This window comes from Apis laboriosa, unplaced genomic scaffold (assembly GCF_014066325.1).
Source record: "Apis laboriosa isolate Shangri-la unplaced genomic scaffold, ASM1406632v1 scaffold74_cov149, whole genome shotgun sequence".
Lineage (NCBI taxonomy): Eukaryota > Metazoa > Arthropoda > Insecta > Hymenoptera > Apidae > Apis > Apis laboriosa.
In genome coordinates, this window is record NW_025224330.1 from 1,477,551 (window position 1) to 1,502,097 (window position 24,547).

The following is a 24,547-nucleotide window of genomic DNA, read 5'->3' on the forward strand; positions in this document are numbered from 1 at the left end:
TGAATAATGATTCTCAACTTTCATAAAAAAAATATTTTGTATTTATTTAAAAATATTTCTCTTTTTGATGACGTTTTATGAATTACATTAATAAATATAATATTATATAAAATATATACTTATATAAAATATTTAATGAAATTTAATAACATAATAATGTATTTTATAAAATATTTTATAAAATACTTATATATATATTTTAAAAAATTTCTTACTTAAGAGAAGAAATTAATACAATAAAAATTATTATAATGGTATTAAATTTTTATAATATGAATTATTTTAAAAAATAATTTTAAAATATAATTTTTGAAATATGTATTTTTTATATAAGTATGTATTCTTTAATTAATTATAATGAACAAAAATAATTATAAACCAAAATGATAATAAAAAAATTTAATTTTTACTTATTAAAATATTGAAATTAAATTAAAATATTCTAAACATACATTTTCAATATTTTACTTTTTTTTGAAAATAAATAATTAAATAATATGAAATGTTAAATTTCATTTTAAAATATAATAACTTTTTGATATTTTTGTGTTTTTTAATAATATTTAATAATATTCAATAAATAGAATTTAAAAATAATTTTAAATTTAATTTCATTGTTTTCAAAAATTATATGTATACATATAAAAAGTTAGTGTTTTTAGCATAGATACGAGTTACTTTGGTAAGTATTGTTGACAGAGTAATCTTGTTTTCTAGTAAGAGGGCGGAGTATTAAAAGTATAATTGTGTTTAAGGTATAGTTAAAAGTTATTTTATTAAAATATGAAGCTATTATATTAATTAAATTGTAAAATATTCAAAAATTATTTCACTTTATTATAAAAAGTTTGAAGTTTTAATTTAATTATTTATTTTTAAGAACATATAAAGGTATATTTTAAGAATCTATAAAGAAGAACTATAAAAATAAGAAGCAAGAACTATAAAAATGACGATTATATGATGATATTTATTTTTGACAAATTTTTATGTAAAATTTTTTTATTTTTATATAAAATTTTCAATTTTCAATTTTGATATTTTATTAATTTTTACACATTAATTTTTAATTTATTTCATAAAAATTAATTATAATGTTATTTTTTAATAATTTAATTTTTCATTAATTATAAATATTGTTTTAATTTAGGTTTATTTTAAATTGTAATGGCTACTGATAAAGTAACTTTGGGTGATGCTTTATCCAATGTTGATGTACTTGATGAATTTACATTACCTGATGAACAACCTTGTATTGAAGCACAACCATGTTCTGTAGTATATCAAGCCAATTTTGATACTAATTTTGAAGATAGAAATGGTTTTGTTACTGGAATTGCTAAATATATTGAAGAAGCTACTGTTCATGCAAGTCTGGTAATTATTGGAAATATAATAGTAAATTAAAATATAAAATTTTTATTTTTAGTAAATTGAACTTAAATGAAAAATAAAATAATATTTATACATTATATATATTATAATTAGTAATAATATTTAATATAATATAATATTAAATAATAATTTTGTGTATTTATAATATATTTATAATTTATATAATTTATTCTTAATTTAAAGAATGAATTATTAGAAGAAGGTTTGAAGCATGCTGTAATGCTATATACATGGAGATGTTGTTCGCGTGCAATACCTCAACCAAAATCTAATGAGCAACCTAACAGAGTAGAAATTTATGAGAAGACAGTAGAAGTATTAGCTCCAGAAGTAAATAAATTATTAAACTTTATGTATTTTCAAGTATGTATATATTTAAATATCTAATTTATATATATTAGTTCAAATTTAATTATTTTAGTTATTACAAATGAATCTCATTTTTTAGAGAAAAGCTATTGAAAGATTTTCTGGAGAAGTAAAACGTTTGTGTCATCATGAAAAAAGAAAAGACTTTGTATCTGAAGCATATTTACTTACTTTAGGAAAATTTATTAACATGTTTGCAGTTTTGGATGAACTTAAAAATATGAAATCTAGTGTAAAAAATGATTATTCTACATATAGAAGGTAATTATAAGTATGATATTAAAAAAATTAGTTTTAAAAATAATTATATTTTTATTTTAGAGCCGCTCAATTTCTTAAAGTGATGTCTGATTCTCAAACATTACAAGAATCTCAAAATTTATCAATGTTTTTAGCTACACAAAATAAAATTCGTGATACAGTAAAAGAAAATTTAGAAAAAATTGCAGGATACGAAGAATTACTTGCAGATGTTGTTAACATATGTGTTCATATGTTTGAGACTAAAATGTATTTGACCCCAAATGAAAAACATATGTTAGTAAAAGTAATGGGATTTGGTTTATTTTTAATGGATAGTGAGCTTTGCAATATCAATAAATTAGATCAGAAAAAAAAATTGAAATTAGATAGAATTGATAGAATCTTTAAAAATTTAGAAGTAGTACCATTATTTGGTGACATGCAAATTGCACCTTTTAATTACATTAAACGTTCTAAACACTTTGATGCATCTAAATGGCCATTATCTTCTTCATCAAACAGTATAAGTCCACAAGCAGATCTTATGGTACATTTGCCACAAATTAGAGAAGATCATGTTAAGTATATTAGTGAATTAGCAAGGTAAGAATAAATATATAGTTTTAATTAAAAGAAATACTAAAGAAATATTTCTTTATTACAGATACAGTAATGAAGTAACTACAACATATAAGGAATGTGGTAGTGATACAGAAAATCGAGAAACTGCAGAATTAGCATTACGTGGATTACAATTACTTTCCCAATGGACGAGTGTTGTAACAGAACTTTATAGTTGGAAACTTTTACATCCTACTGATCATCACATGAATAAAGAATGTCCTCAAGAAGCTGAAGAATATGAAAGAGTGAGGGATATTGTTTAATATATATTTATATAGTTATATATATATTTTATGTATTACATTATATTATTACATATATATGTATTAATATATATGTATTATATTATATTTATTAATAATGATATATATTAATATCTTTTTTCATTAGGCTACACGTTATAATTATACAGATGAAGAGAAATTTGCTTTAATAGAAGTTATTGCAATGATCAAAGGATTACAAGTATTAATGGCACGCATGGAAACAGTTTTTATAGATGCAATACGTAGAAATATATATGCAGAATTACAAGATTTTGTGCAACTTACATTACGAGAACCATTACGTAAAGCAATTAAAAATAAAAAGGATCTTATTAGGAGGTTTGTATATTATTTTTTATGACAATGTATTTTTTTTTTATAGAATATAATTAAATATAATTTCATATTATTATCTAATATTTTAAATCTATTTTTATAATTTTTTTTAGTATAATCGTATCTGTGAGAGAAACTTGTGCAGATTGGCATTTTGGAGTTGAACCATTAGGAGATCCTGCATTAAAAGGAAAGAAGGATCCTGATAATGGATTTGGTATTAAAGTACCTCGACGAAATGTTGGTAAGATTAAAAAGAAAATATAATTAAATTTTTCAATCAGAATAAATATTTACTCATATTTTTACTCATATTTTTATAAAAATATATATTTTTAGGACCTTCTTCAACACAACTTTATATGGTTCGTACAATGTTGGAATCATTAATTGCAGATAAAAGTGGTGGAAAACGTACTTTGAGAAAAGATATTGATGGTCAGTATCTTGTACAAATTGATCAATTTCATAAAACTAGTTTCTACTGGAGTTATCTCTTAAATTTTAGTGGTTAGTATATATTTATAATATATTTACTATTACTTATTAAATATAATTTTTATTATGCATATATTATATTATATTATATTATATTATATTATATTAAAATAATTAATTAATTATATTATTTTATTTTAGAATCATTACAAGATTGTTGTGATTTATCTCAATTATGGTATAGAGAATTTTATTTAGAAATGACTATGGGTCGAAAAATACAGGTAATTAAATATTTTTTCATTAATATTGTTAAACTAAGCTTCAAATATTTAAATACATTTAAAAAAAAATAATAGGTATCATTTTTGTATTTTTTAATAAACAGTGGTAAATGTTTTCTATTAATATATGCCAAAATACTATCAAATAGCGTTTTGTATGCTTGATTTCATAACTAGAAATGCCAAGTTCGTCACCAGCATAATGAAGAATGCAGCGACTTGATCACCATGGAGAAGCGTATTCAGGTACTTACTAGTTAAATATGAATGATTGTAACAGTTATTTACGTTTATAATATATCTATAAAAGTATAATATATATAAAATATTGAAATAATTGATATTGATTTCATTATTATTGCATTACTTTTTATATTTAGATATAATTAATGTTTCACATTCTTATATTCTATAAATTTATATAATATTATATAATATAATTATATAATTATAATAATATTATAATATATTTTATTATAATATTATAATAATAATATAATTATATAATATTTATTTTTATATTTCTCTCTTCTATAAAATATTTTTATAATTCTAAGTTTATAATATATAATATTCTAATATATATAAAATTAATTTTTTTTATTACAAAAATTTTGTTTTTAATAATTTTTTTATAAATAAAAATTTTTTGTTTTTAATAATTATTTTATAAATAAATTCATAATTTTTATATATATGAAATAATAAAATTAATAAAATTTTTTAATCATTTTTTATTATCATTAAAAAATATATATATATATAAAATATAATCATTTGATAAATAATATGCATTAACTGATGAAATCAACGTATAAAGATAATTTTATTAATGTAATTGTACAAAATTTTAATATTATAAAAATCTATAATTATTATAGTTATGTAATTAATATCAAAATCTATGATTAATTAATAATGTATCAATAATTATAATATATATAATAATATGTAAAATTATATTATATATATTTTAGTTTCCTATTGAGATGTCAATGCCATGGATCTTAACTGATCATATATTACGAAGCAAGGAACCATCTATGATGGAGTAAGTAAAAAAAAGATATCTTTATGATATTTGAAAAATATTTTATAACATAATATTTTAATTTTTAGATATGTTTTATATCCACTTGATTTATATAATGATAGTGCATTATATGCTTTAACAATATTTCGTAAACAATTTCTTTATGATGAAGTAGAAGCTGAAGTAAATTTATGTTTTGATCAATTTGTTTATAAACTTAGTGAACAAATTTTTGCTCATTATAAACAATTGGCTGCAAGTATATTATTAGATAAGAGATTTCGAGTAGAATGTGTTGCATTAGGAGCATATTTACTTCCGTATCCTCGCGCTAACAGATATGAAACTTTATTAAAACAAAGACATGTTCAGTTACTTGGAAGAAGTATTGATTTGAACAAATTAATTACACAACGCATTAATGCAGATATGCAAAAATCATTAGATTTAGCAATTAGTAAATTTGAATCTGGCGATATCACAGGAGTTGTTGTAAGTTGAATATCACTAGATTTAATAGATATATAATTTATTGAATAAGTATTTTAATAAATTGATTGATTTTATGTACTGAAGGAGTTGGAAGGACTTCTACAAGTGAATCGTCTTACCCATAAACTTTTAAGTAAATGGCTTGCGTTAGATGAATATGATGCCATGTTTCGTGAAGCGAATCATAATGTTTTAGCTCCATATGGAAGAATAACTCTTCATGTATTTTGGGAATTGAATTATGATTTTTTACCAAATTATTGCTATAATGCAGCAACAAATAGGTATGTTATTGTTGCAGTTATTATATAATATATATAATATAAAATAATTTTTAATTATGACTATATAATGACTAAATATATATGACATTCATAATTATTATATAATTTATACTAAAAATAAAATCTATGTATAATAGATTTGTAAAATGTCGTGGACTTCAATTTGTACAAGCAGTACATAGAGATAAACCTCCACAAATGTCTCATCATTATCTTTGGGGAAGTAAACAATTAAATTTAGCATATAGTACACAATATGGACAATATTCGGGATTTGTTGGACCACAACATTTCCGTACAATGTGTAAACTTCTTGGATATCAAGGTATTGCAGTAGTAATGGAAGAGCTTCTAAAAATTGTAAAATCTCTAATTCAAGGAAGTTTACATCAATTTACTAAAACATTAATGGAAGCTATGCCAAAAGTCTGTAAACTTCCAAGATATGATTATGGATCACCAGGAGTTTTAGGATATTATCATGCTCAATTAAATGATATTGTGCAATATCCAGATGCTAAAACTGAGCTTTTTCATAATTTTCGCGAATTTGGTAATACTATTTTATTTTGTCTTTTAATGGAACAAGCTTTATCACAAGAAGAAGTTTGTGATTTGTTACATGCAGCACCTTTTCAAAATATATTACCTAGACCATATTGTAAAGGTAATATTTTCAAATTATGAAAAATAATTCTATTTTTAAAAATATTATAAAAATTTTAATTTTAGAGGGTGAAAAACCGGAGACTAAACAAAAACGACTTGAAGCTAAATATGCAGCTTTACAAATTGTTCCCAATGTAGATAATTTAGGTACTGCTAAAGTAAGTATTAAAACAAAATTATTTAACATAGAATGATATATATAATATATCATTATATATATATATATAATAATAACATAAAAATGATATATATATACATGAAATGCTTTTAAAATTATTTTAACTATTTTAGCAAGCAATGATTGCCAGAGAAGGAGATTTATTAACACGAGAACGACTTTGTTGTGGTTTATCAATATTTGAAGTAGTACTCAGTAGATTACGTAGTTTTTTAGATGATCCTATTTGGGTTGGCCCTCCTCCTGTAAATGGAGTAATGAATGTCGATGAATGCACAGAATTTCATAGATTATGGAGTGCATTACAATTTGTATATTGTATTCCGGTTGGAGAAACAGAATTTACTGTTGAGTAAGTAATTTTACTATTTTACTATTAATAAATAAATAGATAATAGAATATTAGAGAATTCCAATTAATATTATTCTTGTATTCAGAGAATTATTTGGTGAAGGTTTACATTGGGCAGGATGTGCTATGATTGTATTACTCGGTCAACAAAGAAGATTTGAAGCACTTGATTTCTGTTATCACATTTTAAGAGTACAACGTGTTGATGGCAAAGATGAAAATGTTAAAGGAATTGTAAGTATCTATGTACATTTCATTAAATATAATTTTTTTATTATATACAAATTTAATTATTTTTATTTATATTAAATAGCATTTAAAGAGAATGGTAGATAGAATTAGAAGATTCCAAGTATTAAATTCACAAATTTTCGCTGTATTAAATAAATATTTGAAGAGTGGAGATAGCGATGCAACAAGTGTTGAACATGTTCGATGTTTTCCACCTCCAATTCATCCTTCACTTGCTCATGCACAACAACAACATTATCATACACCAGAATATTTACGCCAAATGAATCATCAGTAAAGTAGTAAGAATAATTATATAAGTAATTATTTATAAGATTAGAAGATTAAATTTTATTTTTTAAATAATTTATAATAAGATTTTGAAACATTTAAATTTTTTTTTTAATATGTTTCAGGTACTTATTTAATTAATATTATATTCTTATTGGCATATTTAATATTAAGATAAATCATCTTCAATCAATTAAATAATCTTGAAAAGATATTATTTTAATCTTTTTTATTTTTTGCAGAAATAATTCAAATTTATGCATGTAATTTATGATATATTAAATATTTCTTTCTAAATATAGTATAATAATATTTGTTAATATATTATTAACATGTTAATATGTTAAAGATAATTGATAATAATATTAATATTTTATATTATTTTTTATGTAAAATAGAATTTTTTTAAATATTTAATTTGTCTACTTTCAGATTATTAAAAATATAAAAATTATGTACTATCAATATTATTTAATATGACAGGAAATATTATGAATTTTTAAATATTTCTTTTTATATATTTACATTAAATTTTTTTTAAAGATTAAATTTTTGTAAATCATAAGTCATATATAAATTACAATTGTCTGTTATTTTTAAAATTTTTTGTAAACAAATTTTGTATGTGTATAAACAAACATGATTTATGACAATGATGATTATATTATTATAAAACAGAATTTCTTTGGTTATAAAAAAAAAAATACAATGTAATAATATATTACATTTTGAATAATATATTACATATTATTCAAAAACTTTTAAAATATTTTGAAATATTTTTTTTTTTTCAATTTTATTTTTATGTTAATTTGTATATTATCATGATAATTGTATAGTTAATTATTATATTTAATCACATCAAAGTACGAAATAAGTAATAGAGTTTAGATTTTATAATTCTATATAAAAAAAATAACATTAAAAAAATCTTTCAATTAATTTATAAATAACATTTTTAATTAGATAAAAAGATTAATAAATTAGATTATAAAATAATTTTTATATATTATTATTGTACTAATTATAATTGTAATAAATGATAATATAATATTTATTATTTATATTAATTATTATTATATAATTAATTTATAATAAATTTTTTATGTTTCAATGAACAACAATAAATATAAATTATTGATATTTATGTATGTTTATGTATTTTAACAAAATTATTAAAGCAATAAAAATATACAGAATGTTTTGTAAAATAATGAATATAATTTTTTTTTTGTTTGTCTGAAATCATTTCAATCAAATATATTATAAAATTAAAAATATATGTATAACATATATAACATTATTGTATATACATATATAACATTATTTAAATGTATATACATATATATTATAATGTATATATATATATATATATACATATATATACATTATAATATGTATATACATATATAACATTATTTAAAAAAGTAAAGATGATTTTATTTCTTTAATATCAAAAAATATTATTTTGAAAAAATTATTTATTTTATATATTTTAAATACTATTTTGCTAAAATAATTTCTATTTCAAACATTTCTTTTTTTCAAATTATCGGAAGTTCACAAAAAATTATATTTTCTAATTTATTAAAGATCTTATTTTAATTTGCATTAAATGTTTAATTTCATCAAATTTTTAAATTTTAATAAAATTTTTATAAAATATTATAAAATAAACAATAATAATGTAATTTAAAAATATATTAAATATATGTTATGTATATATTTTTATTATAAATATATAATTAATGTTTTTATGTACATTATTTATTAAATAATATATTAATTATGAACTTATTTATACATGAAAATATATTATCTATAATATATTAAATATTATTTATGCAATGCAATAAATATGTTTAAAAAAAAATTTTTTTAAATTTAAATATATAATATATTTATAAAAATTTATTATTATTTTTATTCTTTTTTTTTATTAAAGATCCGAAAAAAAAGTAGATGCATTATCAACTTTACTACTAGGAAGATTACATTTTAATTGCCTTTGTCTTCCACCTTTTATACATTGTTTATTAACATCCAAAGTTTCAAAATACTGTACATTCCAGAATTTGATATCATTATCATGTGAAGAAGATGCAATTAGATTACCATTACTGTTAATATCAAGTGTTTCAATAGAAAGATTATGTTGTCCTACTATTCCAAGATGATAATGAGGAAATAAACTGCTAGCCCTATTTGATAAAATATATATATTATTTTATTTATTATATATTATATATATTAAATGTATAAAATATATGCATTAAAACAAATAAATCATACTTAGAGTGCCTCACCTAAGCATTCCATCTTCTCCACCTGTTATTACAATATTTTCAGTAATTGGAATCATACAATTTATAGCTTTTTTAGTTAAATTTGGAAATTCATCTGAATGAAGACCAAATTCTCCCCAATTATATACATACATTTTTCCTTTATTTGTACCTACTAAGATTTTTGTTTCAGATTTGAATAAACCAAGACATGTTAATTCTTCTTGATACTCTTCTGACTAATAATAAACAATTATATAAATAATTATATATAAAATAATATAATATTTGCACTTACTTGAACATGTAATTTTTTTCCTGGTATATTAAATGTAGTAAGAGATCCATCACCACATGTACAAACTAAGTATTTTGCTTCTCTGTTTGTTGTTATAGCACTTACATAATCTTCCATTTTTTTTAATGAAAATATTGGCATATTTCCTCTTTGTCGAAAATCCCACACTTATTTAAAGTATATATAAGTATAATGAATATAATAAAATAAAAAAAGTAAAGAAGAAATATTACAAATATAATATACCTTTAACTACTCCATTATCATCTCCAGTTGCAAACATATGTTCTCCAATTATAGTCATTGTGTATATTGGTTGCCTAAAATAAATTAAATATTAATATTAATCATATCATATATTTTGTTTTATCCATGATAATTAATAAAATTAATTAATAAAAATATACATACTCGTGTATATTTTCATAAAGTCTTATTAATTTCTCAGTTTCTAAGTCAGTGAGCATCATACATAAATCCTTAGCAGTAGAAAATAAAATCGTACCATTTTCATTAAATTCTATATCACGACATGCTTTAAGATGTAATTCCAAAGTTGATATTAATTCCACTTTTGTATTGTTATATTTATATCTATCATATAAAAAAATTCATATATTTATAAAGTTATTTAACATCATTTATGACATATTAATTATTAATAAATATAAAATTTACAAATGTACATCTCCTCCAATATCAGCTATTGCAATCATATTTAAATTAGGATGGAAACATATATCAACAACATAATCTTCTGTTGTAATAGATGGAGGATGATTATTACTTATATCTTTTGATTTAATTATTGCTTTTATAACTTCGTCTTCTTTCTCATCTTCTTTTAATAAAATTGATTCTGTCCCATTACCTTTAACAATAAATAAAAAAATTAGAAGTAATATAAGTCATATTATTATGGCAAATTATTTAAATATAAAATTATATAAAACTTACTTGCACAACTAGATATACAATCATTATTTGAATCAAAATGTTTTCCATTATTTTTATTTTTTATATCATCATTATTACTTAAACTATTATCATCTGACAAAATTTGTATGGTATTATCACTTTTATCAAAACTATCATTCTCTTCACTATCAAGTGCATAATTTCCTAAATATCATATATATTTAATTAAAAATGAAACAATAAAAATGTTTAATAAAAATATAAATAAATTGCAATTGATATATTAATTATACTATATTAAAAATATGATATATTAAAAAATATACTAATATATTAATATACTATTAATAAATTAATACTTAAAAATGATTAGAAAACAACAATATGAAGTAAATATTTATTTTACATATAATATAACAAAATAAAGGAATTATCATTTCTATTAAAAAAAATATATAAATATTCTTTACCTAAATGCATGTTTTAAAAATATAAAATTTATTACGATTTCTAATTCTTTCTATTAATATAAAATTATTTATAAACTTTCGTCTTGTAAATAAATATAATTACTAATCTATCATTATACGAAACTTATAATAATTAATATTCCCTATAAATTGTAGTATGTTGTGCACTAACATGCATTATTCTATTATCTAAAATATTGTTTAGTGTATATCTTATTTTTTATAATATAAATAATTATTTAAAAAAAATTTATAATATAATTTAGAAAAATTATAAAATTTGTATCAATTTATTTCAATAATATTAAAAAATATTTAATTTAATTACTATAAAAATTACTATAAAAATTATTAAAATTTCAAATCACTAGAAATTTCAATTTAAGATGACGCTACTATATATGAAAGTTTGCCATCGAATTTCTTATCTAACTATAGTAATTGCATTCAGAGTTTAGAGTGGAGTATGTAGCATGGTGGACCATGGCGCTACATGATTTAAGAAAGATATATTTTCATAAAATATAAAAACGATTCTTGTGTGTAGCCGTTTATATTTTGACAATTTTAACATGGAAACTCGAACAAATGAGTTATTAACAACAGGTCCTGTAACGATTAAAGAAGAACCACTTGATCAAACTGGCGTGAAGCAAAACATGCAACAATCTCAAGTACAGGGCGTTTGCATTGAAGAAGAATGTGAACAACGTATTGAATGTACAACTGAGGGTCAAGAGACTGAAACACGCGCATTTTTATCGAAATGTGTATTCTGTGGAAAGACATTTACTTTTGGTGATGATCCAAAACTTTTAGAATGTTTACATGCAGCATGTTCGACATGTGTCAATAGCAAACTTAGTGATCACAATACATCAGTCGACGTGGATGTTTTGTGTAAGACCACATTATATTTATATTAAGTTTTAAATAACATAACACAGAGAAATTTATTTTTCTTTTTAAATATATAATATATAAAATATAATAATAATAATATAAAAATAAAGAAATCTTTCCTTTGTATTGTAAACAGTATAAATAGCAATATATATTTCCATGTTTATTATTAATAAAATTATTAAAAAAATATTTTATCATAAAATTATAAATTTTAATTAATATTAAAATTTATTAAATTTATTAAATTTAAATTATTTATAAATTTCAATTTATAAATAATTATAAAAATTTTTTATAAAAAATATAGATTTTTAATTTTTCTAAAAATTATAATTTTAAAAAATAGATTCTAAAAAAAATATTGATATATAAAATATCATTTATGTTAATATAACATGGCATATGTAATTTTATAATTATATATATAAATATAAAGATATTTTTTAATAATTTATAATTTATAATAATATAGACTACAACTTAGAAATACATATATATATATATATATATATATTTGCAGTGGAGAGCAATGTGATTACTTGCCAAATATGTAATGTAACAACACAAGCAGAAAATTTAATTGAAAATCGATTTTTATCAAAATTTATTGAAGAAGATAATAGTCCAGGTACTGATGATGAATCTAAAGAAACAGAAGAAGAGAAAAAATGTACTAGCTGTCACGATAATGCTAATGCCACAAGTTGGTGTGTAGAATGTGAAGAATTTATATGTCAAAATTGTGTTATGGTAATAAAAATATATCTTAATAATAGTTAAATAGTTAAATAGTAAATATTAAAATAGTTAAATAGTATAAATATATTAAATAATTATTTTATAATTTATATTTAAATAGTTATTTATTTTAAATTGTTTGTTTATTTAAAGGCACATCAAAGATTAAAAATAACAAAAGATCACACAATTAAACCAAAGGATGAAGTTGCCAATGATAGAGATAATGTTAAAAAAAGCAACAAAAAAATACCTGGCTACTTATTTTGTACAATTCATTCACATGAACAATTATCTTTATTTTGTCAAACATGTGATAAACTTACTTGTAGAGATTGTCAACTAAGTGAACACAGAGATCATAAGTACAAATTTATTCATGAAATTGCTGCTGAAACCCGTGCTTCTGTATCAACTTTACTTAAAGAAGTGAGGTAATTTTCTTATTTTTATATTTTTTTTTAACAATGTATTTATAAATAAATATTATAATTATTTTTTTAAAAAGTTATTTATATCAATTATTTTATTAATTATATTTTTCATAGTTATAAACGAGTTTTATTAAAAAGTGCAATGAAAGTTATAGAAGATAGACAGGTTCTTATATTAGAGAAAAAGAAAAATTTAGTACAAGATATAACACAAATGGTGGTGCAGTAAGTTATAGTAAATTTTATATTTATATGTTTAAATAAATTAAAATTATTTCATTTTTTTTCACATTTTAGATTAACAAATACAATTAATACACGAGGAAAACAATTAGTTATGCGTTTAAATGAAGTTTGTGATCAAAAGCAAAATACATTAAATGAAAAAAAAGTTGCTTTAGATCAATTATCAAAACTTACAGATCATTGTATTCAATTTGTAACTCATGCTTTAAAAAAAGGTTCAGATATGGAATTATTATATAGTAAAAAGTATGTATTTCAAGTATTATGTGCAAATGTTAAAAAAATGTAAATATAAATATTTTATAACTTTTTGTAGATCTGTTACAAGTCATTTACAAAGAATAAAAAGTAGACGAGCTGATATTCCAAATCCAGAAATACCAGTTAGAATACATTTGTCCTTGGAGAAAGTACCAGATTTGATAAAAGGTTAAATTAATAATAATAGGTGCTTAATTATATATTATTATATAGGTAGTATATGATATTGCTATAAGTGAAACATACTCTATATTTTTATTACAATAACATAATAAATATTTAATGAATTATACAAAATTAAATTTTTTTTTTAATTTTAGTGGTTTCATCTATTGGAGCAATAGTGGTGGATGGTAGAGTATATCCTTCAACATCTCCATTGGGTGGAATAAATACACCTGTTATGTCATATAATGAATCACAAACAGATCAAAAACAAACAACAAATTTGTCAAATACACATATGGATGGTTCTTCCATAACTGCACAATTACCTACTACAACACAACAATCTAATAATAGTATGCAACAAAATTCTTACCAACAAGTGCCTCTTCATATAGCATCTCAACAGCAACAACAAACACAATCGCAAAATTATGTACAACATTATCCTATAAATAATATGCCACCTCGGTCATCACCACAAGCTCATCAACCACGGGTACCGTATGCAGTTAATTTTAATAACAGATTACAACAACCAATAATGATACAACAACGTCCTTTGGGAAGCTGTCATCAACAAGTAACATCATCCACGCATCCTCATCAACAAGTACACATAGATCAACTTGGACAAAATACAAGTTTACGTGGACTTCTTGCACATAATCCACCACCTTTTCGACCTTCTACAAATCATGTATCATATCGATTGCCACCTTATAGATATCCTACAAATAATTCTCAACGGCCAGTACCACCACCTGCATATCAACCAACAAATACATCAATGGTATCTGGTATAAGACTTCAACAATGCAATCCTACTTCTCCATCCACGCAACATATAAATTATCCTGTGCAACAACCAACTACAGCCCGTTGGCATATACCTCAAAATGTTAATCCTTGTCTTCCTTTTTATGCTTCCCGTCATCAATCAAGTACACCTTCCATGTCAGTTCCTAATGATACTTACAAGATAACATTAAAAAATCAACAATCAAATACAAGTCAAAAATATAGCACACAGACAACTACTGCTTCTGATAATCCACCTCAATCACAAAATTCAATATCTATTGGTCATACAGTCAGTTCGTCAGTATCTAAAACGCCTAGTCCCGTGCTTCCCGGGAAATCAGATGAAACTGAAAAGAGTTTAGACAAATTTTGTCAGAAATCTTTAAATGACCTGATGCTTACCATCGCTAAATTAGATAGTAATGGAATTGTAGTTATACCAGAAGCTCAACGTAATCAATTAGATTCTGCCCAAGTAGATAGTTCCACTGATGAAGGAATAAATCCAATGACTGAAAATTCATCAGGTAATTAAATTTTTTATTAAGTTTTTTATATAGTATATCTTATTTAATTTTTTATATAGTATATATTTTAAAAAAAATAATAGAAATAATTGTATTATTATTCAAAATGTTTTTTAAAATATATAAATTACATATATAAAATATTCTATATTTTTATTACAAAATAAATTATATTTTCTATTATTACTTTTAATAAATATTCATTCAATATATATATATACAATTATATGTTTAATAGATACTTCAAAAAATGCTGCAGCATCTATGGCAAAAGATGATCCTAATGAAGATTGGTGTGCAGTATGTATGGATGGAGGAGATGCAGTACTTTGTTGTGATAAATGCCCAAAAGTCTTCCATTTATATTGTCATATTCCTAGCTTAAAATCATTTCCTGAGTAAATATTTCAATAATATAGTATAATAATAGTAATATAATAACAATACATATGCTTATTATTAATTTTTTTTTTTTCAGTGAAAGTGAAACTTGGCAATGTATGTTATGTACAAATGTATTAGATTGTTCAGATGATCCACCAGGAGAAAAAAGACCAAATACTATGAGTGCAAAAGAATTGCGAATTGCACAAAGAATTGTATTAGAACTTTATTGTCAATATGAACAAAGTTTACCTTTCCGTGAAGTTGTATCCAGTGAGGTAAATTTATTGTATAATTATTTTAATTTATGTAAAATTTATATATATAAACATTAAAAACATAAAAATTATTATTTTATTTATTATTATCAACAGATTGTCGACTATCATCGCATCATAAAAAAACCAATTGCATTAGATATAATTAGAGATAAATTAAAATCTGAACATCCAAATCATTATACAGATTTAAGACAAGTAATGGCAGACATCAGATTGATGTTTAAAAATGCTTTTACATACAATCCTGTAAGTTTTATTAAAAAATTTGTAAGTATATGGAATCAATAGATAAAATCATATAATATAAAAGCATATAGAATGAAATAAAAAATTTTTATAAAAATATATATGTCTATATTTTACATAATAATTTTATTTTATTTAGGTTGAATCACAAGTCTATCAAGAAGCACGAAATTTAGAAGAATTTTTCGAAAAATTATTATTAAAATGGGCACCAAATTATGCCTATGATGATCCTTTTCTTTCAGCTGATAAAGACGAGGATGAAGAAGTATTCCCTCCTAATAGAAAATATCGTCGTATAGTTACAGATTAATTTCCATTTTTCATAATTAAGTACGTAAATAAGAATGTTATTTTTAAAATACGTAGCAGAATTATCTTTCAAAATAATTGATACTTATGTATATTTAATGCTTTTCATGTTTAATTAATTGATAAAATACTTTATATTTACTAACAAACTGAACAGATGTTTACAATTATAGATACATACATAGATTTTTTCAAATTTTATGTTCAATGAAGAGAATTTTATATCATGCTTAATCCCGTGAGCTTATTGCATGAATTTGTAAATTTAAAGTGAGTTGTTATTCACAAATTTTAAAATATTTGTATATTTACTATCATCTATAAAATCAATTGATAAAATGTTTATTGTTCAATTATTGTATTAAGTATTGTATTAATAAAAAATAATTATGTTAATTTTGCAATAAAATATATCAGTAAATATACAAGTATATTTTTTATAAAGTATTACAATATATATATTATATATTCATATACAATTTTATGTAAGAAGTATTGTAGGAAATGAATTGAGTATATTAAAATTAAGAAAAAAGAATTATAAAAACATTTTCAATATAATTTTATTTTTTAATTATGATATTATCGAAATTATATTATTGCTTTTTTTGAAGTGAACATCTTCAATTTGAATACAGATTCAAATAAATCTCATTATAGATTATATAACTTATTTAATAAGAGTAGATATTTGATTGAATTTAAATTAATTAGAATAAACAAAGTTAATCACTGTTGTGTAGACTATACATTTTTAATATCACTATAAATAATGTCATTTTAGGTATGAAGAGTGAATTGATTAGAGTTTGTAACATCTCATCATGTAAGAATAAAAGTAATATCTAATTTCTTAAATAAAGTAAGATGATATATTATTTTGCATAAATTACATTGATGTGCAAAATTTTATCTATTTAAGTAATTTCACAAGAAATTATGGTAAATAGTCCAGATAAAAAAATAAATAAATTAGTATCACTATAAATATCTGATCATAAATTAATAATAAATTATTACTTATATTTTGAATGAATAATGAATGCTATGTAGAATTTCTTCAATATAATGACGTTATATATAATTTGTATGTAATTCCTAGTAAATAATTTATTTTTTATAAAAATATATCATTTTAATAAGCATATTTACTTTATGAAACATACTTTATATATTCATAATACAAGTAATACTTAAATTTTTATTGAACTACAATTGAACTAATATTATTACAAAATAAAATAAAAATTATGAATACTGATAAATTTTCTTGTCTAAAATTTAATATATAGGATGTTAATATATTCGTACAATATTTTTGAAGAATGGATTCTGAAAATCAAAATAAATATAAAAGAAAATATCAATTAGGTTTATTTATTAAGTAATAAGTAATTAAATTAAAGTTTTGTATTGAAAAATGAAATGGGAAAAAAATAAAATTATTTTGATTCTATCGTCGCATTCCGTTTTTGTTTTGATTTACGCGAATTTAACGCGAACTTAAATTGCTAACTTAATAAATAAACTTCAACCAATACTTTTATATACCAACTTTTATGTTTGAAGTTTTTTAGAATTGGCTTTCACATAAATATTAATACTATTTTAATATTGTATTAATATATAAATAACAACAATTCTTGCAATATTTCTTACATAATATGCTATACATTTGTATTATCATTCTAATAATAAACTGTAGGATGTTTTATTACTTGTTGATATGAAATTACAATTGAGTATCTTGCAATAATTATATTAAAATTTATTTTATTATATTAAATTAAAATCATTTTCAAAATATTTTATTTTAAAAAAAACTTTTTTTCATTTTTAACATTTAAAATTATATAGCATATTTTTAATGAATAAATTTTTGTAACATAATAATATAAAAAGATTAATGTTTAAATTTTATTTATTTTCTTTTATTATAATTAATTTTATTTTTTTTTAATTTTTTATGTTTTAATTTTATATTTATTTGATATCACCCAAATATATAATTATATATAATAAATTTAAATTGTAAATTTTTTTAAATTCATAATTTTATATAAATAATAATATTTTGAATTTTTCTAAATTATTTTAATATTTTTATATTTATAATTTATAATAAAAATTTAGTAATAAATATATTTAATAAAAATAAATACATTGTAACATTTTACATTAATTATTTATTTTAGTACAATGAAAAAAATAACAATTTAAAAATATATCATAATTTAAAAGATATAATTTTACAATGAAAATGAAATTAAATTATAATGATTTTATAAATAAAATAAATTTATGTAATATATTCATAATATGTTGCATGATATTTATAATATAAAATTTGATAATAATAAAAATATTGAAAAATTAAAAATAAATATTATTTTTTATTTTTGGACATAAAATTCTGGATTTTAAATTTATAAATATTTATAAATATTTATAAATGTTTTTATTTATATATAAATTATTTATATATAAATTTTAAGCAGTATCCAATAACAATTCAAAAATTATTTATATACAAATTTATAAATTTTTAAAAATTTTTGTTAATTATGTTGCTATAATTATTGTGATGCCATATTGAATTTTTATCCAATCCACTTCAAGAATAGACTCATTAACGTGCATCAATTCAAATTATTTAAAACATTCACAACTACTCATTCAATGTAAATAAAACCACGTGATCAAAAGCAAAAAGAATTAAAGTTTAATCAAATTTTAAAATATTGTTTATTTTATTAATTATTCTTAGAAAGAAATTATTCTTTCACATATTAATTTATTCATAATTATTTTTTTGTCAACTCAAATATAAATTCGATAATAATGAAATGATAAATTTTGAAAAAAAAATACATAAATATATTTAATTTTTATAAAAATAATTAATCAAATTAATCATTTAACAAAAGCTAACATAAATATCGATATCCACAAGTTTTTTTTATATATTTCATTTATTTTAAATGAAATAAATATATATTAATTGTGAATAAATATTTAACAAAATAGAATTATTGATATTTTTTCGTAAAGTATATATTTTTATATTTAATATCCAATCTTATTGTTAATATAGATATTGTTTTATTATTATTATTATTATATAAATTCAAATCGTATATACATATATATACATACATATATGTACATATATAATACATACCAACTTTCTTTTACATGCACGTATGTGCACATTATTTTTAAATTGTCAACCAATTTTAAAAGAGTGTTTAGTAAAACGTATTAATGAATGTAATAAATTTAATTCGTAATATATTTTTTATAGCATTTATATATAGATCTTTTTTATACAGATAAAGGTGAGAAAATGAATAAAATATAAATATTTTAGTTTTGAATGATTAATTTATATTTTTTTCATGACAGAATACATACGCACATGTATATAATATTTTTTGCTAATTCTCGACATTTCATAATTATAATTTTGAATAAAAAGTAAAATATTTTTGAAGTAAATATTATATTTTAAGATATTTATTATAAATAAAAATAATTAAAATAAAAATATCATATTTTTAAATATGTTATAAAATAATGAATATAATAATTTAATTCATAATATATTTTTTTATTTATGTGAGTTTATATGTAATTCTAAATATGTAAATCATTGAATCTATAATTGTCAAATTATATAAATTGATTTTTACATATTAAATTTATTATACATTCCATGTTATTCAAAAAATGGACATAGAAGCATCTGTAGTTGAACGTTTACAAAAATTAAGACAGTGGCAGTTAGAACAACAAGAACGATTATTAAAACAGCAACAGATACAAAGAGATATGTTAACACAAAAACAAGATTGTATGTACAAAGCACTTGAATTATCAATACAAGAACTTGATCTTAATGAAGATATATTAAATATAAATAATTCAAATGAAATTGAAAATAATGAGATTAATAGCAAAGATTTAATTACATTACATAATAAATCACAAATAAAAGAAAATTGCATACAAATGATAAATGATAATATATCATGTATAAGTCAAAATAATAGTTTTGAAAATATGATTCTACAACAAAAATCTCCTACAAGGAATTTCAATGATGATATAATTAATATTGAAAATCATATAAAAAAACAATCAAAAGATGAAATAAATTCAATAACTTCTTCAAAAAAAGAAAAACAAATAGAACAATTTTTTATAGATGGAATAGCACCATTACCTCCTGATAAAACAGTCATTAATCATATTTCTATTGATGATATACCAATTTTTTCTCCTAAAAAAGATTTTCATACATTGTTAGAAGAAAAATTGAAAGATAATAATGAAATTGAACCTCTTATAAAATCCAATGTTAATTCAGGAAATAAAATAAAAAAACCATTTCTAAGAAAAGGAGAAGGTTTAACTCGATTTAAATTAAATCAAAAGTCACAACTTTCTACTTTAAAGATTAGATCACGCAGTGCTTCTTTTAATAATAAGATACAATCTGGTTTTAAATATTCCAAAAATGAAAATAAATCTAATAAAACTACTCAAGATTCAAAAAATGCACAATTATCAAAAAATATACATTGTACAAATTTAGCCCAAAAACATTTATCTCTAAAAAATATTCCATTGCCAAAGAAGAAAATTTATAGTAAATCTGAATCTAATATTTCATCTTCTCATTTGAAAGATCATATTAATGAAATGAAAAATACAATTGAATTAAATAGTTCCGATTTTCATTCTGGAACCCACAAAGAATTGGAAGAAGTACGAATATTTGAATTGTTGGAAGAAAAAGCAGAAAATTCTAGTTTTTGTTCTACATCTAGTACAGTTACTGCATTTTTACAACAATCAACTCCATTTAAAGTGAAAAATGCTGAATATAAAACAGAAAATAATATGAAAAAAACAAAACAAATAATTCCAATAAATAAAGTACCTAAAAAGCAATTGGATTTAAAGTCATCTAATCAAATATTTAAATGTATCACATCAAATAAGGATATGGATGATTTTATGCCTTTTGAGAATCAAAAAACTATCAAAAATCATGATAATATATATGAAAATATACAACATATCGATGAAAATAATACAATGAAAACAAATGAAGATGGACATATACTAAGAAATGAAATTCAATCTACATATAATGAACAGAATTTTTGTAATGTGCCTGTTATTGAAAAAAATAATGAAATAAATGATAGTCTTCATGTTAGATTTTCTGAACATAATGAATATAAAACAATTGGATTAACAGATACATCAAGTACATCAACTGAATCATTAGCAACAAAATGTTTTTTTGATGATAAACTTTGGAGTGATTCTTCAGTTTTAGAAACTGAATCTACCACAGAAACAATACCAATAACATTTAATATGTCACAACCTTCTATAACAATGAAAAGTAAAATGCAAGAATTAAATTATAAAGCTCAAAATTGTGAAGATATAAAAGAAGATAATAATTCTATTTGTGAAACAAATATACATCAATATGTTTATCATAAAGATGAATTAGAAATATCCGACGCAGAAGATCAGACTTCTAATGATGAAGTAAGTAATTCATATAAGAACAGTCAAAATAATTCAATATCACAAAGAACTGATAATTATAATATTAGAACATTAAAACAATATATGAAAAGATATGACAATAAAGAAATAGATGAATATGTAAATAATTGTGATAATGGAAAAGTCACAGAATATCAAGAAAATGTACAAGACTTACAAGAAACAAATGGATCTATTTTTAAATCAGAACTTTTAAAAAATCGTTTATTAGAACTTGAACAAGAAATTAATATATTTCGTAAAGAAAATACAGCGTTATCTATGCAACGTAAAAAATTACACGAAGATTATAAGAACTTACGCAAAGAATATGCAGAAAAAGAAAAAAATTTTGAACAAAATAAAAAACAAGTGGAAGAACGCTTACAAGAAGAAAAGAAAAAATTAGCACGTCAGAAAGCAGCATTAGAAAATAGAATGCGAGATTCGCAAGAAAAAGCTCAACAAAGTAAATTAGAAAGACAGGAAATTCAAAATTTAAAACAAGAAATAATAAAGTTAACAGAAGACATACAAATAAAAGAAAGTAGATGGAATGCAGCAGAATCTAGATATAAATGCCAAATGAGAATATTAAAAAGAGAAAATTCAAAATTAAAACAAGAAATAGAAAGATTACAAAATTTAAAAAAAAATGATAGAAATAAAGGAAAATTTGGAACATCTGCAAATACAAGAGTAATTCATCAAATTAATAAACAACTTGATATGCAGTTTAAAGAATCTCAAAAAATTAATGATGCTTTATCACAATCTGATCAAAAACTGGTGATAAATACAATAACTAATGACCAGAATATAGAAAAAGGAAAAGAATATAATTGTAATCATAATAAAAATATAATTAATAAATCAGAAACTAATCAAACAACTATAACAGATGTTGCTAAAAAACGAAATTTATATGAAAATTTAATCAAAGAAGCAACATCAGATTTAATAGAAATTCAAGAGCAATTTAATGTTCCTGAAAATTTAAATAAATCTGAATCAGAGTTAAGCAATAAATTTAAGAAATTAGATAATAAAAAAAGTAAAAAATCATATAAAGAATGTGATATATTTTTTAACCATAATAATCAAATAGAAATCAATGAAGATAATCAAATCAAAAATATTCAATTATATATGCAGAATGATCACACATCTTTTATACCATCTATGAAAACATATAATGAAAATTATGAAAAAAGTTTGGCATCATTAGATAAATCTAATACATATGTAACAACTACATCTTCAAACAAAATTAAACAAGATGCCAAACAAGATGCTAAACAAGATGTGACACAAATTGAACATTTTGATGGTTCTATTGAATATCGATTTCCAAATGGAAATATTAAAAAGATATTTCCTGATCAAGGTGTAACTAAATTGATATATTATAATGGAGATATGCGTGAAACTAATAAAGATGGAAAAATAAAATATTTTTATGCATCAACATGTACATGGCACACAACAATGCCAGATGGTTTAGAAATTTTAGAATTCTCTGAGTGAGTTATTTTTTAATTTTATTATTTAATTATAAATTTCAGTATATAAAGTTTATATAGTTTTATAAGGTTTATAAAGTTTTATACAGTAAATATTATTTTTTGCTATTATATAGTGGTCAAATAGAAAGACGATCGCAGAATGGTACAGTAGAAGTCTCATTTCCAGATGGTTCAGTGCGAATCCTAGAGTCAGATGGTATTGAAAAATGGACATTGCCAGATGGAACATTAATTCAAATTCTTACTAATGGTGAAAAAATTCTCATTCTACCAAATGGACAACGTGAAATACATACTAATACTCATAAGGTAAAAAGATAGATATTTATTTTCTTAAAAATAAGAATTTTTTAACTTTTTTAAAAAATTTAATTTATTAAAAGATTTATATCTATATAAATATTTTTTTATGTGATTTTTAGAGACGGGAATATCCTGATGGCACTGTTAAACTAATTTATCTTGATGGTACACAGGAAACTCGTTATTCAAATGGTAGAATACGTCTTAAAGATAAAGATGGTAATCTTTTAATGGATTCCTGTCAATAAAAATTATAAATGTTATAGACACAAAACTGAAAATAATATTTAATAAAATAATGAAATTTTATCTTAAAATCATATATTAATCATATATTAAAACATAAATAAATTTTTAATAATAAGTAATTAAAATTAGATATAAAAT

At 20.7% G+C, this 24,547-nt stretch overlaps 4 protein-coding genes across 7 annotated transcripts; 3 read left to right on the forward strand and 1 right to left on the reverse strand.

The window, feature by feature from the left end:
• Window positions 1–731: 731 nt before the first annotated feature.
• Window positions 732–7,668, forward strand: LOC122719308 (cytoplasmic FMR1-interacting protein). Of its 3 annotated transcripts, XM_043945017.1 has the most exons (20): window positions 732–755; window positions 1,151–1,377; window positions 1,579–1,758; window positions 1,844–2,025; window positions 2,086–2,610; window positions 2,672–2,876; window positions 3,022–3,236; window positions 3,347–3,477; window positions 3,573–3,743; window positions 3,873–3,955; window positions 4,133–4,201; window positions 4,933–5,006; window positions 5,075–5,480; window positions 5,565–5,764; window positions 5,902–6,431; window positions 6,497–6,591; window positions 6,725–6,963; window positions 7,050–7,197; window positions 7,277–7,496; window positions 7,611–7,668. In XM_043945017.1, the coding sequence occupies exons 2-19, from the start codon at window positions 1,168–1,170 to the stop codon at window positions 7,490–7,492; spliced, it is 3,879 nt and encodes a 1,292-aa protein (XP_043800952.1). In that variant the 5' UTR covers window positions 732–755; window positions 1,151–1,167; the 3' UTR covers window positions 7,493–7,496; window positions 7,611–7,668. The 3 variants fall into 3 exon arrangements, with proteins under 3 accessions (XP_043800952.1, XP_043800949.1, XP_043800950.1); XM_043945014.1 differs by lacking the exon at window positions 7,611–7,668 and having other exon boundaries at window positions 7,277–7,604; XM_043945015.1 differs by lacking the exons at window positions 732–755; window positions 7,611–7,668 and adding an exon at window positions 869–891 and having other exon boundaries at window positions 7,277–7,604.
• A 1,706-nt stretch (window positions 7,669–9,374) lies between these two features.
• On the reverse strand, window positions 9,375–11,520 carry LOC122719358 (WD repeat-containing protein 55 homolog). The gene is made up of 8 exons (XM_043945094.1): window positions 11,457–11,520; window positions 11,026–11,190; window positions 10,747–10,939; window positions 10,480–10,662; window positions 10,315–10,388; window positions 10,069–10,235; window positions 9,792–10,009; window positions 9,375–9,686 (listed from the first exon to the last, which is right to left on the reverse strand). The coding sequence occupies exons 1-8, from the start codon at window positions 11,464–11,466 to the stop codon at window positions 9,425–9,427; spliced, it is 1,272 nt and encodes a 423-aa protein (XP_043801029.1). The 5' UTR covers window positions 11,467–11,520; the 3' UTR covers window positions 9,375–9,424.
• A 402-nt stretch (window positions 11,521–11,922) lies between these two features.
• LOC122719335 (E3 ubiquitin-protein ligase TRIM33) lies at window positions 11,923–20,582 on the forward strand. 2 transcript variants are annotated; one of them, XM_043945067.1, is made up of 12 exons: window positions 11,923–12,356; window positions 12,883–13,112; window positions 13,254–13,534; window positions 13,649–13,759; window positions 13,832–14,026; window positions 14,097–14,209; window positions 14,362–15,537; window positions 15,776–15,935; window positions 16,016–16,199; window positions 16,296–16,448; window positions 16,588–16,781; window positions 20,500–20,582. In XM_043945067.1, the coding sequence occupies exons 1-11, from the start codon at window positions 12,029–12,031 to the stop codon at window positions 16,759–16,761; spliced, it is 3,105 nt and encodes a 1,034-aa protein (XP_043801002.1). In that variant the 5' UTR covers window positions 11,923–12,028; the 3' UTR covers window positions 16,762–16,781; window positions 20,500–20,582. The 2 variants fall into 2 exon arrangements, with proteins under 2 accessions (XP_043801002.1, XP_043801001.1); XM_043945066.1 differs by lacking the exon at window positions 20,500–20,582 and having other exon boundaries at window positions 16,588–17,024.
• LOC122719334 (centromere protein J) lies at window positions 20,323–24,509 on the forward strand. The gene is made up of 3 exons (XM_043945065.1): window positions 20,323–23,854; window positions 23,971–24,166; window positions 24,280–24,509. Exons 1-3 carry the CDS (start codon window positions 20,490–20,492, stop codon window positions 24,406–24,408), a joined length of 3,690 nt encoding a protein of 1,229 aa, XP_043801000.1. The 5' UTR covers window positions 20,323–20,489; the 3' UTR covers window positions 24,409–24,509.
• Window positions 24,510–24,547: the final 38 nt, after the last annotated feature.

Coding starts and splice junctions, on each gene's coding strand:
- LOC122719308 (XM_043945017.1), top strand. CDS start 1,168: ATGGCTACTGATAAAGTAACTTTGGGTGATGCTTTATCCAATGTTGAT. Junction 3,237..3,346: donor AAAAAGGATCTTATTAGGAG/GTTTGTATATTA, acceptor AATTTTTTTTAG/TATAATCGTATCTGTGAGAG. Junction 6,592..6,724: donor ATAATTTAGGTACTGCTAAA/GTAAGTATTAAA, acceptor TAACTATTTTAG/CAAGCAATGATTGCCAGAGA.
- LOC122719358 (XM_043945094.1), bottom strand. Junction 10,663..10,746: donor ATTGGAGGAGATGTACATTT/GTAAATTTTATA, acceptor TTTATATGATAG/ATATAAATATAACAATACAA. Junction 10,236..10,314: donor TGATAATGGAGTAGTTAAAG/GTATATTATATT, acceptor ACTTTAAATAAG/TGTGGGATTTTCGACAAAGA.
- LOC122719335 (XM_043945067.1), top strand. CDS start 12,029: ATGGAAACTCGAACAAATGAGTTATTAACAACAGGTCCTGTAACGATT. Junction 12,357..12,882: donor AGTCGACGTGGATGTTTTGT/GTAAGACCACAT, acceptor ATATATTTGCAG/TGGAGAGCAATGTGATTACT. Junction 15,936..16,015: donor AGCTTAAAATCATTTCCTGA/GTAAATATTTCA, acceptor TTTTTTTTTCAG/TGAAAGTGAAACTTGGCAAT.
- LOC122719334 (XM_043945065.1), top strand. CDS start 20,490: ATGGACATAGAAGCATCTGTAGTTGAACGTTTACAAAAATTAAGACAG. Junction 23,855..23,970: donor GAAATTTTAGAATTCTCTGA/GTGAGTTATTTT, acceptor GCTATTATATAG/TGGTCAAATAGAAAGACGAT. Junction 24,167..24,279: donor TACATACTAATACTCATAAG/GTAAAAAGATAG, acceptor TGTGATTTTTAG/AGACGGGAATATCCTGATGG.